The sequence below is a fragment of the Cinclus cinclus genome, chromosome 14 (assembly GCF_963662255.1).
Source record: "Cinclus cinclus chromosome 14, bCinCin1.1, whole genome shotgun sequence".
Lineage (NCBI taxonomy): Eukaryota > Metazoa > Chordata > Aves > Passeriformes > Cinclidae > Cinclus > Cinclus cinclus.
The window spans coordinates 14,338,424-14,354,959 of record NC_085059.1 but is presented as its reverse complement, the minus strand read 5'-3'; the positions used below and the strand labels follow the sequence as shown (position 1 = coordinate 14,354,959).

General features: G+C 43.1%; 1 protein-coding gene across 3 annotated transcripts; it reads right to left on the bottom strand.

Annotated features, from left to right (window-relative positions):
- Positions 1–499: 499 nt before the first annotated feature.
- Positions 500–15,800, bottom strand: RUFY1 (RUN and FYVE domain containing 1). 3 transcript variants are annotated; one of them, XM_062501858.1, is made up of 19 exons: positions 15,533–15,616; positions 13,957–14,033; positions 10,676–10,849; positions 10,256–10,373; positions 9,517–9,618; positions 9,078–9,201; positions 8,620–8,678; positions 7,820–7,885; positions 7,156–7,225; positions 6,615–6,716; positions 6,056–6,172; positions 5,572–5,739; positions 4,675–4,772; positions 4,109–4,228; positions 3,191–3,320; positions 2,682–2,776; positions 2,179–2,227; positions 1,944–2,021; positions 500–1,297 (listed from the first exon to the last, which is right to left on the bottom strand). In XM_062501858.1, exons 2-19 carry the CDS (start codon positions 13,964–13,966, stop codon positions 1,154–1,156), a joined length of 1,824 nt encoding a protein of 607 aa, XP_062357842.1. In that variant the 5' UTR covers positions 13,967–14,033; positions 15,533–15,616; the 3' UTR covers positions 500–1,153. The 3 variants fall into 3 exon arrangements, with proteins under 3 accessions (XP_062357842.1, XP_062357841.1, XP_062357843.1); XM_062501857.1 differs by lacking the exon at positions 13,957–14,033 and having other exon boundaries at positions 15,533–15,800; XM_062501859.1 differs by lacking the exons at positions 13,957–14,033; positions 15,533–15,616 and adding an exon at positions 13,851–13,866.
- Between the last annotated feature and the right edge of the window lie 736 nt (positions 15,801–16,536).

Below are 16,536 nucleotides of genomic sequence, written 5' to 3'. Positions count from 1 at the left end.
CTGAGCCCAGCCCAATGGGCTGGTGACCCTGATGTGCCTCTGTCAGAGCTGGGATCACCCCTGGGTATGCACTGTTCCACATGGAGCCTCTGGAAGAAGCTCACTTGGTCAAAGAGCTGCTCTCGAACCTGGGACACTCCCGGGTAGTGTGGGTCCTGCTGGGGCCAGGGCTGCCTTCACCGTGCTGCTGGGTGAGGTGACAGACCCGCGCACTGGCACAGGAACCCCAACTGCTTTGGGATCCCCAGTGCAGCTGAGCCCAGGCCTGGCAGAATGGACCAGGTGCCCCTGGGGCTGGGGCAGCAGCTGCTCCCCTCGGTCCCAGGGTGGACACAGTGAGCTGGAATCACTGCCCTTTTTTTTTTTTTTCCCTGGAAGAGTGAAAGCAGTTCCAGCTGCAGTGCCGAGGCTTTATCCAGCGCCTTCCACAGTGTTGGTCAGGTATCCCAGACACATTCTGGTGCCTTAAGCTTAAACCCTGGCTATTTGTGGCTGGACAAGAACATTCTCTTCTAGGATCTGTGACTGACAGGTGTTAAAAATTAGAACTTCACTTGCTTTCAGTTTTTGCAAAAGACTTTATTGTGTAACTATTGCACTGTGGTCACAGCGACTTCCAGAACAAGTATCATGTGCAGTCTTTGACTCTGCAGTGAACTGAAGGCACATTCATTGACACTCCTTATAAAGCTTTCTATAGACAATTCATAAATTGACCTTTTCCTCTCTGACTGACTTAGAGCAAATACAAAACTGTACACGAGCCAGGGCAACACACAGGAGCACCTACAGTGAAGGTAAAGAAATTAAGAGTTTATGTACAGAGAGACAATGCTGTCTACAGGGATCAAATAAATGTAGAAATGCCATATACAAATTTTAATACAAATACCTATAAAAATCAGAAAAATGAATCTTAAGTTTCAAATAGAACTTTTGGGGAAATTACAGTTGATATAAGCTTCTTAATTATTTCAGTTGGAGAAGCATTAGTTTGCACAATCCCTACAAATTAATTTACACTGATCTTACAGTAGAAATTTATCAGACCAGCCAATCCAGTCTGCTGCAGAGAAGACACCTGCTATTCAGAATTTTAAAAATAATGGCTACTTTCCAATGTTAAAGTGGCTCTGTCAAGGGTGGGAGAGCCTTAGGAGGAGTTAGAGGAGCACTGCTGGAGCAGTAGCGTGTGACAATTATCACAGACACGGACGGGTTTTGGGTACGATGGCAGCGCGAGTTCATTACTGGAACAAGTGTTGCAGAAGATGTCCCCGCAGTTTCTGCAGTGATGCTACAAAAACAGAGTCAGAATGAGCAGAGCTGGCTAAAAACAGCACCAGGACGAGAGAAGTTAGGCCTTGGGAACTGTGTCCGAGTCCACCGAGTGCCTCCACTTCCCACCAAGCCCAGCGCTCCCAGCAGCACTTCCTCCTGCGCAGGGCCGAGCACAGGGCGCGATCCCAGCGCAGCCGCGCTCTCTCCGCGGCCATGAGCTGCACCCGCCCCGGTCGGGAACGGCCAGGAGCGGGAACGGGAACGGGAGCGGGAACGGGAGCGGGAGCGGGAGCAGGAGCGGGCCCGGGCCCGGGCCCGGGCCTGGCCGCGGAGGGAGGGAGGCGGCGCAGGGAGAGGCTGCGCTGGGATCGGCTCCCCGCGGCTGCCGGGTCCCTGCGCTGGCCCGCACCGCGGGACGGGCACTGAGCAGCGCCTGCTCAGCCGGGAAGGAAGCCTGAACGCAGCCAGAGCAGCTCTCCACCGAGAGCACCGAAGCAAAAGTATTACTTTTTTGGGTGGTAAATGCCAAATTATTCCCTACGCATTTATGGCACGAACAAGATTCAGGATTGTACAGGTTCAGTCTTCCCTAGCAAGGTATGCAACAGCACCACTTTTGCTTTCCAGGGATCATTTAAAAATAATCTGCTGGACAACATTACCTTCCTTCTTGAGATGGAGAATTCCTTTTTACATTGTTTGCAGTGGGTTGCTTCATCATCCTTCAGCCAAGTATGACCCTGGAAAATTGGAATGAAAACTGCACTGGAGATACAGGCATTTTACCAATGTTGTTGGTATTTTTCAAATGCCACCTTTTAAAGCAGAATAACCAGGCTGAAATTTTAAGGTGTGAAATGTAATTAATTTGCTTAAAAAATATTCACTAAAGAGTACCTTTAGTGCTTTATTTACTTCTTTAATGTCTTCCATCTTCAGCTTTGATCTGGAAGAAAAAATTGTTACTTGCATGACTTTTTATTTAGTTTGGTTTTCCCTGCATTCCACTGTTGAGCCACTGAATCCAAACCCAAATTCTTCAGTCAGCTGAAGCTCACCTGAATGATACCTGAAAACCACTCACTTATCACTGAGAAACTTTGTCAATCCAGGGTCTGCCCCTTTTTCCGTATAAACAGAGGAATGTAGGAAAAGCACAGTTCCACTATAAGAACTAAACATTTCCTTTAATGTTGCCTCTCAGCCAGCTCACTCTGACAAGACCCTCCCTCACTTTCATTTCATGGCTCTTTAGTTTCTCATACATATCCATATAGTAATTGCCTTCTAAAATTCTCGCATCAATTGATTTTTATAAGTAAATGAGGTTTAAAATTCTTGTTAGTAGTCTGATACTCCAGCTTATGTCACTTATAGGAGTTCTGTTCCCTAGAACTTACTGGCTGAGATGAAGTCCCATTTCTTGCAGAGCTTGCTCCTGCTCCTCACGGACCTTCTTCAGCTGCTGCTTCTCATCTTGCAGTTTTCTTAGCTCCTATAATATCAAGCACAAAATCAAGTTTTTTTGTGAACTGTTTGACCTAAAACCTTGATAAGTCTACCCAAACTACCCAAGCAGTTCACAAGAATCAACTCCTTTGCAAATACCCCTATTTCTAAGGCTTGATTTTTAAAATTACATGGGGGAACTATCCACAGGTTCTGCACAAACAATGGAACACTTTAACGATATTTACCAAGAAAAGGAAGATTTTCAGGCTTTGAATATCCTTCAACATAACTAGAACAAGGCACTCCTGTGCCAACACAGGAGCACACAGACAAATACAAGTGCACAATTGTGAAACTGCTCCATATGTGGCAGCAAATCCTCTTCAGGTTAACAAGAATATTCATGCTTAAAAATAAATCACATTCAGTTGTTTTGAATGCTTGAAACTGTGCATACCTTTTTCAGTCCTTCCATCTGCTGCAATTCTGTTTTAAGCAGAGTGGTGGCATCCTTCTCTTGGTGCAGTTCTTTCTGCAAAGTTTGTCTCTGTTCCTTTTCAGATTTTAACTCCTTTTCCAGAGTTGAGCTATTTAAAAATAATTCATTCTACAAAAACCCTATAGCAGAAGACTATCCTATAGCACTTAAAGATAGCAACACTGTGAGAAGTAGAAATCTTGTCCAAAAGGGGGCAAAACTAGAGTGGTGTTCTGGGAAAGGTAAGAACAGGCAGCAGACATTAAAAATGTTAACACTGTTAGCATCTAACATATGTTAATATTTTCAGGTCACAGAAAACAAACAGCAATGAAGGGCTAGAAGAAAACAACCAACCCAAAGACCCCCAGAGAAACTAATCCCCACAAGTAAATATTTCACTACCTGTGTTTAAACTGTTGTGTTTAAAAGGGACACTCTACTCTGAAGTGTGAACAGTGAAAGAAGCTTTTTCTATCGGCATTAAAAATCTTTAGAGGATTAACATTCCCTAAGAACACACTCACACTCCCTTCAAAAGTCCCAGTCCCTTTGGATGGCAGTCAGTTATATGCACAGCCTACAAGCATGACCATACCTATTTCTTGACTTATTAAAAAAGCAATTGAAAGCTCCATTGCTAGCTGGAATGGGGCAGATTTTTGCTGCCACTCTATGCTCTAAATTAAACATTCTGGAAAAACACATGTCAAAATCCTCATGCTAACTGCATGCTATAGAAGTGCTGGGATTCCCTGGGTCCTGTATACATCTGTCAATGCTGAAGCCAACAGAATTTCAAACTCACCCCGTCCTTAGACCTGCACATAAAAGGAATAGAAAACACTCCTTAAAGAAATGGCAAAGGGAAGGAAAACACCTGCTCAGATTAAATACCATTTGCTGTCCAGCTGGGCCATCTGCTGCCGACACGAGTCGAGCCTCCCAGCCAGCTCCTGCTTCATCTTATTGCACCGTTCCTCTGCTGCCTGCCTGGCCTTCTCTGCCTGCTGCAGCCTACACGATAAGGAACACAGACATTTGTTTCCAATTCACTCCTTCTCTGCACCCTCTCACCCTCCTCTTCTAGAGTTACCACAGGGATCTTTAGAAAAGCTTGAACTGAAAATGCTAGTGGAGGAAAAAACCACTTTTGAAAGTGGGTGTTTCTGAAAAAAAAAACCAAAAGCAAAGTCACACCTGTTCTTAAAGTGAAGTTAACATGTTTTTCAACAGCCTGCTTATGGAAAGAGCTATAACTTTCCAGTGGCTCAGTTATTGGCATGTTTGCCTGGGAAAAGAGAACAGCAAGCACAGAGGGATGAAGAGGAGAAAATAAAAAAGCTTATGCTGGCACACAGGCCCAAATACCTATGGGACATATGGAAGGTCATCCTGTAAAGATTTATATTGGAAACTTTCTACTGACTTCAATGTTGACTTTCTGATCTGGCAATTATTACCTCTCTTCCATTCGTTTCATAGAGGACATCATCTCATTTGTTTTTCCTTCAAAAGAGGATATTGCTTCTGTTTTCTGTTGTAATGAACACTCTGCATTCTGTAGGAAATAGTGAACAGTGTTTAAAGTCTGCCACCAGATAAAGAATGTTCAGCTTGCTAAAGGCCATGCCTGGGTCTGACTGGAATGTGCAAACAAAATGCTGATAAATGCCAGAGCAGACATTGCTCCAGTTGTTTTGTTACAACCTCAGAAAAAACCCAAACCACCTCAACTAAGTTTTGATCTATGAGACGAGCTACAAGCTAAAAATGTTCTCTCCAGAAAAAGCCAGAAGAAATAAAACCAGATTAAACTGACGGGAGAAGAATACCAATGATGATTTGAAGGTAACAATTTTACTCAGTGGGCATGAAACCAGGAAGCAAAAAAAAAAACCAAACAAACAAACAAACAAAAAAAACCAACCAACCAACCAAACAAACAAACAAAAAAAAAAAAATAAAAACTGCTTTTAAAAGCAAAGGCACACCTCAGCACTGGGGTTTCACTAACTTGCAAGTGTCTGGGAAGGAGGCAAAGACCTGGGTAAAGCCTGAGCAGGCAACAAGAAATAGGCCATAAAAATTGAGAGAAATCCCCTCTGGAATTCTGGCACCAGCTGTGGGAGAGTAAGGCTTGCTGAACTCTTACTTCATGCAGGGAGAGGCTAGTTAAACTTTTGTTTCATTAATGGAAGCAAGCTCTGTATATTTTGTGTGAGCACTGCTAGACCATGGTTTCCTTGCAGAAATGCCTATCATACCGTTTTGTACAACTGAAAAAAAAAACCCATAAAACTACAACCCACCCAAACAAGAGAAGCCCCACAAAACCATCCCCAGCCCCCTGTACATACCTGAGATTTGTGAAACATCTGCAAGTTAATGGCCTTCACTTCTTCTAACTGTTGGCGAAGGGCAACTAAAGTGTCTTGTTTTTCATGAGTATCTTTTTCCAGAAGTTTCATGGCAATTTCCATTTCTGTTTTCATTCCAATTTGTAGCTCCAATTCTTTCTCTAGTTCCTTACAAAGAAAGTTGCTACTTACTGCTACGTAGCCATAGGTCAGGGATAAAACCTAGATAACCCCATATACAAACTATGCCTCTGCTATAATAATGCCAGTGGTTTATTAAAAAGAGACCTTTTCTTTTAAACATTCCAAAAGCCCGGTTCCCAATTCTTTGCAGTCACTGTTAATGACCAAAGCATCTTGCAGCAATTGCTCTTTGAATTCTGAACAGCTGCAAAGGTGCACAGCTGTCATCTTGTATTTGTAATGTTACAATAGACTGAATCCCATGTCTTTCACTTCACTTTCTATAGTTAAATTTCCTTACCAGCCTGATCTTTTTTTCTTCTTTCAACTGCTTCCAAACATCACTGTACATTTCATCAAGACCTTGGCGGGACTGCTTGTAAGTATCCAATTCTACTTTTGTATCCTCTTTTGTTACCTACAAGGAACATCAGCTGCATAAGATCACAAAGTATTTAAAGTATCCCTTTAATTCTTGTGTGTAACACAGTATTTCAATGTGCTACTTCAAGTAAAATCCTACTGTTTTACAATCAATGACCTGGCAAACATTAATAAACTGAAATTTCAAACATACTGTAATGACAAGAATACTTTAATACTTTACATTTTTTACTTTCATAACTCTAATGCTTTGAATTTGTTCTTCCTTCTGCAAGTGTATTTTTGGGTGTGTAGTAAAGAACAGTAAAATCTAATGCCTGAGCATACAACACCCAAACCCAGTGACCTGCATAACAATGTGCTCAACTGTGCTGAGCATTCCAGTGCACCATGGGCATGGAAGAATTCAGACTACAGCTGATCAAAAGAGCTCACTTATTGTAAGGATCCTCATCATCTCTAAATAGGTGTCCCACCTCTACACTTTTTTGACTCCGTTCACGAATTAATTCATTCTGTTGTTTTAGCTGCTGCTGCTCTTCCTGAAGGGATCCAATTCGGTCGGTAGCTGCTGCAAGCTGTATGAAGAGAAGAGATCTATATTTAATCACTGGGCAATCATGCAGCATCTGGAGCAATTCTGAAGTCAGCAGCTCAGTCTCTGCAGCAGCTGTACTGTTCACTTCCCCTTTTGCTACCCCCAGGAGCTGCCCGACCCTTCTGCAGCTGTACCCACTGTAACACAAAATTACTGTACCCACCATTTGTTCATCAACTTCTGCTTCACACCCTCGTCAATTTATTTTAAATATTAACTGAGCAAAGAAATGCACCACAGTGTAAAAAGCTAAAATCCCCCCTGGATCTGTGGTATGAACTAGAAGTCACACCAACCCATGCCAGTCTGTCCAGTCCCCACAGCTCACCAGTATCTACTCAAATATTTTAGGTGTCTTAGGCAATTTTGTCTCTGATGGAGAAGAGCTGTGAGAAATATTTAACAGACTAGATACAAACCTCTTCCTGGAGTTTTGAATTGGTCTTTTCCAAACAGTCTATTTTGTTCTGGAGATCTGCAACCGTGCAACTGCAGCAAGAAAGAGAGATGCATAAAAACAATAAACGGAGTGTCAGTGTTCAACTTTTATTGCTGTCCCCAATAGTATTTTTACCATCTTGCATTTGCTAACAATGAAGTACTTTGGTGAGCTGGGCAAAACTCTGAGGAAGAACAACTGTCACTCTCAAGCACTGAGAGAACCACGTCTTTCTGCTGGCAGCCCTGTTCTGGATTAGCTTTCACAGTTTGAACACCTCTCCTGCTCAAGAGGGCAAGGGAGGCTGCTCCTCCCACTGGGCAACCTATGGGGGAAGAGTAGAGACTCTTCCTCTAAGGAATGAATTTCCAGATGCACTTGTAATAGCTTCTCTTGAAAAAAATACTTCTGTTAATCATTCACTCCCAAAAAAGTAACCTATTACATACACTTGTTTTCTGCATTGCATGTACCCGCAGAAGAGTAGGACTACAAAATGAAACTAAGATTTTTGGGAATTGATCAGAAAAGGCATTTCAGTATCAAACAAAAATCTAAAAGACTGGAAGCAGAGACATTCAAAACCATTCTGGAAAAGCTAAACAGGACAGGTGTTTGTATATGAGAATAGATGAAAATCCCACCTTAGATGTCTGTTCAGTTCTTCCACATAATGCTTCTGGTCAAGGACAGCTGTAATCCCTCCATCTCTAGTTGTAAAAGCAAGAATTTATTTATTGACAAGAAACTCCTTCATTCTAAAGTGCTATTCTGTACTAGGACTTTCAGCATATACTTGAAAACAGAGCTAAAACCTTTTACCCTTTCCTTATAAAAATATTTGTGTCTGAGCTGGATCAGAAGCACCAGGGAGGTGAAGCAGCTGCTTGGCTGCTTCTCAGCAGCTCCACAGAGAAGTGCTCTGAAGTGACAGAAGCACACAAAATACACATAAAGCACATAAAGATCCCTTCATTTGCTACAGGTCTTAGAAGACCTGATCTGTGCTGCTAACTGCAGTCTCAAATCTAATATTTCACTTAAAATTACATTTTTTCCTCCATAATTGATGTCTCCCTCAAAGACAGCTACTTAGTTGAGAGGGTTTCTGAAACTGCTTAGAAACAAATCAGTGAGCTGGCAATGGGTGACTTGGCAAATCATCTCTTCTAAAACCAAATAAAACCACAATCTAATATTTTGTGTACTTTTAATTTGGTACAAGCTCAAGACTCAAATTCTCCAAACTGTTGTTAAAACCACCAAAAAATTCAGTCTCTGAAAGATATTACTTTTGTTTAGTTAACAAAATCTGGTTTGGGTTCTCCTTTTTGGATGATTAATAGTTTGAGATCTCCAGCACTCCCATTCTCCCACACACTGTCTGACAGGTTTGTTCTACAAAGACTGTAATGTTTTAGAATTATTAATCCACCATACATACTGTTTGCCATCACTGTCCTGTGTTTCCTTAAGGTACAAGGAAAAATCAATCACTCCAACCTGAAAAATATATTTAAGATATTAACACACCTTTACAACGCAATTATGTGTACAAGTAGGCATTACTGTATATTTGGAAAATGATAAAAATTTGAAGTTTAGGTTTAGAAAGACAAATAATAGCTGTATTCTTCCTAGCAGATGCAAACATACAAGCCAGCATTTGTCATAAAAGCATCAAAGTAACCATATTAAATGTGACCAGTTTCCTCGCAGTTATTGACAGTATTTCCATAAACTGCTACTCATGTACTTTAATTCACTGAGGGAAACCCAACAAACTTCAACACAGGCCACACTGGAAAGAAATCTGGACCCATCTCAATAAAGTATTTATAGAGGTACTTAATTCTACTAGAACCTTATACCAACTGATCCTATTTAAGCTTTAATCTTCACCTGGGAATCCAAGTCTTCTCCTTTCAAGCAGAGGTTTGCATCAATAACATTCAGTCCAACCAGCAGACCCACAATAACTGCTCCTTCCTCCTCCATCATCAGTGCATCAGGTTCATAAAATTCACTGGAACAGACAGTATAAGGCATCACTGCACATCAATTATAATGGCACTTCCATCACTGAAATCATATAAACAACAATGCAGCCTTTACAAAACTCAGCTGAGTTCTCACTCATTTATTGCATAAGGCAGAAGATTTAGAACTCTCTCAGAAAACTCTGCAAATTCCTTTGTATTTTCACAGCAAAAACAATTAACCACTTGCTCCTCTGCAGGCAGCAAGAACAAGCTTAAACTGGTCAATTAATGACTCTCCCTGGAGCCACAGGAGGTGTCAATGATTCAGGAACATTCAGGAATACAGTCTGTGCTGTTACCTTAACAGGTGCTTATGGTCCAGGAGTACTTTGAGATAATCTGCCAATTTCTTTTGCATGAGTGCTAGATAAAGCCAAGCCCTCCCTCTGCCCACAGCAGTCCTAAAATGAAAAGTTGCATGTTTTAGTAAAAAAATTAATTAGATTTGTGCAATTTAAAATTCTCAGTTTACAAAGTGAGGGGAAGGACATTATTTACTAAAGAACAACAACAAATCTCTGGGAAAATGAACTGTTGTCTCCAGAACACAAGAATATTTAAGTATATTCTATTCTTCAGGGAAAGTATATTGTAAAGTCTTCTTAATTTGAAAAAATATACATATTGCAAACTACCACCATAACCCAACCATTAATACATCCTAGTATTAATATCAAGTATATTTCAATCATCCTGAATTACTCAAACCAAATACTATCAGCACACACACAAAATGATGTAAAATCATGAAAGTGGGAGAAAGAAGAGGCAAAAATACCTGCAAAAACTTTAGTTATTTTTAGCAAGGTTATAAAAGTTTCCAAATGCTGTTTTCAATCTGACAGTGTTGTTTGAGTCAGAAACTCTGAATATTTTGAGATATCCTTCTTATCTCTTGGAGAAGTCAATGCCTCCTAGACACCCTATATTTTTTTTTCTTTGGGAACAAAAGCTTGTTAAGGAAGTCAAAAGACTACATGAAAGACTCCTTTTCTCAGTGGTATGAGCAAAATGCATCATCTCCAACAATTAACTTACTTCAGCTCTGGCAGATTTTTAACACTAGTTGCTATATCTGATGCTTCTGGACAAAGTTTTTCCACTAGTTCCAAAGGACCAAAAAACGATTTGCTCTGTCCAATAAAAGTCTTCTTCACTAAAGGGAGCATACAAAGAGATTTGTGAGGAAAAACGACAGGCTTCCAACTCCAGAATTTTAGACAAAATGTACTTTGTTACTTTGCCTTATCAGCTTACAACATGTCTTTGGAAAGGGGGCATTAAATATACTCTGACAGTTTAGTAGGCACAAAATACAGGGCGTACAATGGTAACCACATAATTATATATCTGTATTATTGGTTTAATAATGTCAGTCAGAAGTCAAGCTGGAGCCACAGCAGGACATGACAGACACTTCTTGACCTGCCTCTCCTCTGCCTGGCAGCTAGTGCCCACCTTTGAGCCCGTGCTTGAGGCAGTGTTCCAGCACCACAAAGAACTGCTGCAGAGGTGGGAAGTCGGAGTCCAGGGTCCGGCCCAGGCTCAGGGCTGACTGGATGAGGATTTTGATGCTGAGCTTCATCATGTTCATGAGGTTGGCACGTTCCTCCATGGTGTGACACCGTGTACCTGGGGGCGCATGAGTGGGGAAAAGAAAGCTGCTTTACAGTTGCAGAATCAATTAGGCTGGAAAAGACCTCTGAGATCATCGAGTCCAATGTATCATTAAATGAGGCCAGAGCAGTAAGTACCACATCTAGTTTTTCTTTAAACAGCTCCGGGGACGGTGACTCCACCACTTCCCTGGGCTGCCCATTCCAACGTATAATCAATCACCTTTCTGTGAAAAATCACTTCCTAATGTCCAAAATAAACCTCCCCTGGTGCAGGGTAAGATTATCTATTGTAGTAAGATTATCTACTGTCGTCTTATCACTGGTTGCCTGGGAGAAGAGACCGACCCCCACCTGGCTACAACCTCCTGTCAGGGACCTGTGGAGAGCGACAAGGCCAGCCCTGAGCGTCCTTTTCTCCAGACTAAACAACCCCGGATCCCTCAGCGGCTCCTTACAGGACCTGTGCTCCAGAACCTTCCCCAGCTCTGCTGCCCTTCTCCGAGCCCGCTGCAGCCCCCCAATGCCCTTCCTGAATCGAGGGGCCCCGAACCGATCACAGCACTCAAGGCGTGGCCTCCCCAGCGCCGAATACGTGGGGAAAATCTGCACGGAGTCGCTGCGCAGCTTTTAAAGACCCCTGTCCGCAAAGCCCCCGCTGGGCCTCCATCCCGCGGAGTGGGCGAGCTGGGTAAACCCCCCCACCCCGAGCGCCGCGCCCGGCCCCCGGGAGGGACACGACCCCCGCCCCGGCCCGCGGGGTCCGTACCTGAGCGGCGGGGCCGGGCCGGGCGCCCCGCGGGCTGAGGGACCCCGGCCCGCCGCGTTACCACGGCTACGGCACGGGGCGGGGGCGGGGCCGGGCCGGCCGCCATCTTAGAGCAGCGTGAGGGGCGCGGGGCGGGCTCGGCCCGGCCGGGCGTGTTGCAATATGTGGAATACGTACAGAATTACTTAAGAAAGGATGTTTTTCGATGTTTGAACAATTTCAAGCCTAAGCAACGATAAGGGTGATTTAACATCAGCTAACGAGCGAGCTGTAAGTGACGCCCCGGTGTTACAAAGGTGAATCACTGGTTGGTAGAATTGCCTTATTAAGGTTTAGGGCTGGACACGCTTCAGTGACCTCAGGCCTACGGGAGGTTAATAAAAGGGGTAGCACTGACAGCGTACTCAAAGGATGCAGAATTTACGCACCATAAGGATAGCCTGAAGCTGAGTCAGGGGAGGTTTAGGTTGCCATCAGAAAAGGTTCTTCACCCAAAGGGTGGTTGGGCCCTGGAATGGGCTCCTCATGGAAGTGGTAACAGCACCAAGTCTGACAGAGCTCAAGGAGCATTTGTACAACACTCCAGTGGTGACTCTTGGGGATAGTGCTGTACAGGGCTAGGAGTTGGACTCAATGATCCTAGTGGGTCCCTTCCAACCCAGCATATTCTATGATTTTATTACATTTGGCAGAACCCCTAAGATAAGGAAAAAACTCATAAATCCAACACAGCAACTGTGCTCAATCAGCTGTGACTGGGTAGAATATAATTCTGGCCACCGACCAGATTTGATTGTGACCACCCACCCAAGAAACTCACTGACCCAAAAGAACAGACAGACTGAGCATGTGGAGTAATGAGCGTGAGAAATGAGGATTTCATTGACCAATAGACAAGAGAACAGTAATTAATAAGAGAACTAGGGAATTTGTAGCCAATGAACATTAATGCCTTTGAACATTAATTTCTAATGCCTAAAATAGTAAAAAGTTTTGGTAGTTGTGCTGGCTTTGTGGATTTGCCATCCAGCCCCCTTTCTGTGCAAAACCGTAAAGAAATCAAATCCTTTCACTCTGTGCATGGATTGGCCTCTTGCAGACCAAGTGAAAGGACCTGTTTTGGGACAACAGGGGAAGTGGGACCAGGACCAGGACTCCCTTGCTCCTTAAGGTACCTACAGGCTCTGACAGGAGCTGCCAAACACAGCCCAGTGGCCACCAAAATCATGTTTTAAGCCACTGATGTTTTAGTAGGACAATCTTGCTGTCACCTGTGGGTCACACATGGCCACACTCTGCAGAAACAGCAGTGGCAGAAGCCCCATCCCTGTGTCAATCCCACTCAAGATGGTTAACAATGGATTTTGCAGAATTCTCTCCAGCATTTTCCTTTTTGTGCACACAATGTTAATTTAGGGTTAAAAATGAGCAAAACTCCTCCTTGTGTCTCAAGAGGGAAAACAGAGTAATTCTAATCTAACTGACCTTAATAACCACAATACACACAAAGTGCTGTTATCTCTTCAGGCTACTCTATAGTTCACTGTATATATATTATGTATATATACTATATAATAGTATACACTATATACACTATACTATATATGTATATACACTACATACAACAGTATATATAGTATATAATCAATAAACACTATATATACATATATATAGAAGGAGAATACAATGGATGCCTCTCAAAATTGTATATAATGTGTTGACATGAGGCTGAGGATTAGAAAACACCGTAATATTTAGAATTTTGACCTCAATATTATCAAGTTACATATTAGGAACAGAAGAAAAGCTGCACAAACAGAAAAGCAGTGAGCTTTTTGGGGTGTTTCAAAGCAATGCTAACCATTTTAATGGTTTTTAGAATTTGAATTTTACTTACCAGTTATACTTTGCCTCTACACCTTGCTCAAGATACACATATTACTCACAGGACATAATAAAACACCATGAATGAAATGCTCTTTATGAACTAAGAAATGCCTTGGTATCAGTTTGCATTAAGTTAAATAATTCCTTGAACAATATTTTTTACACTGTTGCAAATTTACACAGTCAAGTACATCCTTTGCAAAACTGTGCTGGTTGGTACATGCATAAGAAACAGGTATTAGACACACTACCAAAGCCAAGCTTCAAAGATTAGAAATCAGGTTACTTCAGTGCAAAAGATCACAGATGTGATGCTGCAATCTTTAAGAATGCAGCCACACAGTTTTGTATCTTACTCAACTCAAGAGATTTGTTTCGATGTCTTTTTGAAGCCACACGCCTTGTTTACTGTAATTATTCAGCACACTTTGAAGTCAGAAAACACTGAAGCACAAAGGAAAGCTCACAGTTCTCCATCCCTTGGTCTTTGGGACTGCAAGTCTTTCTTGATTCGTTTTCTTTAGATTTGAAGCTTCTGGCCTCTCTGCAAGTGGCAGACACTGGTTTTAGGATGGGGTTTATGCGTTTAGAACATGTGATCAACTTCAGATCTGAAGTAACACACAGAGGTTATAAAATCTCTGGAAAAAGATTACAGCAGGCAACAAGTTCCAAATTTTCCACAAGTGGTCTTGCAGGTCTTGACTAATTTCTTAAACACACCCGCTTTAAATTATATTTAAGCTCTTGGTCAAAGGTAAATAATATTGAACAGGTGCCTTAGTGCCTGTTCACATTTTATATACAAGTTATTAACTGATTTTTCATATAGAATTTTTCATAAATGCATCAACATATTATCCAAATCCTTTGAACAATGTGGGAAGGTCATGTTGTATTCCTTTACTTGACAAGGAAGAAGCTGAAAGATTACGGTAAAAGTTCCATTAAATGTGGGAGCTTCATTTCAGGTAAGAGAATATTTTATTCCCTGCCCCTTGCCAAATGCTCTATGTTGTTTTCAGTTACATCTATCCACAGCATTATTCCAAAAGCAAACAAAGAAACTGGGATATTCTGCACTTTGTCAGGTTAGATCCCAGGTCCACAAGATGGGCACTTGGGAAACAAACCTGTGAGAAGGTTGGTGTGACACTTTGAGATGCAGGAGAATAAAAGAGTCTATTTTTTCAGGACAATTAATCTTCAACTCTGACTATGCAACATTGAGGAATTTTCACAAAAAATGCAGAAGTACATCAGCAGTGCCCCATGTTGTCCCAACTGAACTCCATGGAACTTCCCTTTGAATACTCGGTACCATCAAAAACAAAAAGGGCAGCAGCAAACAGAGCAAAGCTGAGCTCCAGTGCTCCAGAACAATTAAGAACCAGTCTGAGACACTGGAGTACAAGGCTCCAGGCCCAATTTCTGCTGCATTTGAATGGGGTCTGTGTTTTCTCCCCCTCGTTATGAATATGGCTGAGATTTATTTCCCATATGATTCAACTGTCATTTTAATTCAGTTCTAAGAGAGCTGTTCCACAGATCTGTAGGGCTGCTAGATCCACAAATGCCAATGCTGAACAAAGCAAGCTGTGGTTAAACTGAAGGCATTTTTAATGTAGTTAAAAAGTAACTTAAAGCAAATTTGTATCTTAGTTTGCTCCTCTAGTCTCTGACATGAAAGGTACAGAGATTCCTTCCCGGAACCAGCAGCACTCGAGGGAGGATGTGGAATTTTAAGATACCTCAGTGCAGCCAGGCTGCTGGAGCTTTAAGGAGAAGGAGAAAAGGCAGCAAATAAAACAAAAGACAATTTCTCCGAATATAAGAATTTAGGTTTCTTCTGGTTATAATGCGTTTCTTAAGTTCTGCATCTGTGTCGCTTGTTTAATTTTACTTCACTACTAAACTGCAGCATCTTAAAAAAAGAAATTCAAAGTAACACCCATGCACCACTGACACGACCCAGCAGCACTTACGGGAGCGAACTCATTTGCGCACCACAAAAGCGAGTTTACTAAAGAAGCGGAGCCGTACTTGTCTTTGCAGGGCTGTCACTGCTGCCGGGCTTGGACACCAATCCCACCAGGGATGCGGACTTCAGGGCGCTGCCATAGCTCAGCGCCAAGTTTTCCGAGGCTTTCCTGGCCAGAGACAAGATCGGAGCGGACCACCGCGCCTCCTCCGGTTTTGCCTTCTCCTCGTTCCTCAGCTCAGCCGCGTCAGGGAGCTGTTTTCTGTCAATAATCTCAAAGTCTTCTTCCTTTCCCGCGGCGGGCGCGGCGCAGCGCTCTCCGGCAGCCATCTTGGTCGGGTCACATGACCGCGGCCCGGGGCGAGGGAGCCGCCCCCCCCCGGGTTTGGGGCAGGAACCGGGAGAGGACCGGGAGGGAACCGGGAGGGAGGGCTGCGGGGTTTGGGGAGGGAACCGGGAGGGAGGGCTGCGGGGTTTGGGGAGGGAACCGGGAGGGAACCGGGAGGGAGGGCTGCGGGGTTTGGGGAGGGAACCGGGAGGCCAGGAGGGAACCGGGAGCGCGGGCAGGCCCGAAGCCCGGGCAGGTCCCGGGAACCGGGGCGGATCCCGTGAAGCACCTGCACACAGAGGCAGGGCTGTAAGACAGGCCCGGCCGGGACTGAGCACTTCGCTTGGTGTTCAGGGTCAAAGGGCATGGGAGATGAAGAAAGAGTTTACCTTTGAGCAAGTTAGGAAAGGAACGAAAAGTACCGGTTTTTACTGCTATCTGTATCCCCAGACATAATTTTCAATAAAAAAGGTAACGTGTTTTGACATCTTAGATCTACCCATTAAAGTTCTGACAGCTTGAGATCTCTGTTCTCTCTGCCTGTGAATCAAGTCGTTGTAACTTAAAGTGGAGGATTGAAATAACAGAATTACTGCTGTGAAAAGGGCTTGTCACTGTCATGAAAACAAAACTACTCGGTAAAGCCACTTCATTAATGTGTGTGGGCTGGGTTTGGTAGAAAGGTCTGTCATGAAGGGGACCTGAGATTTGCCCAGTATGAACATTTTATCTTGCTGT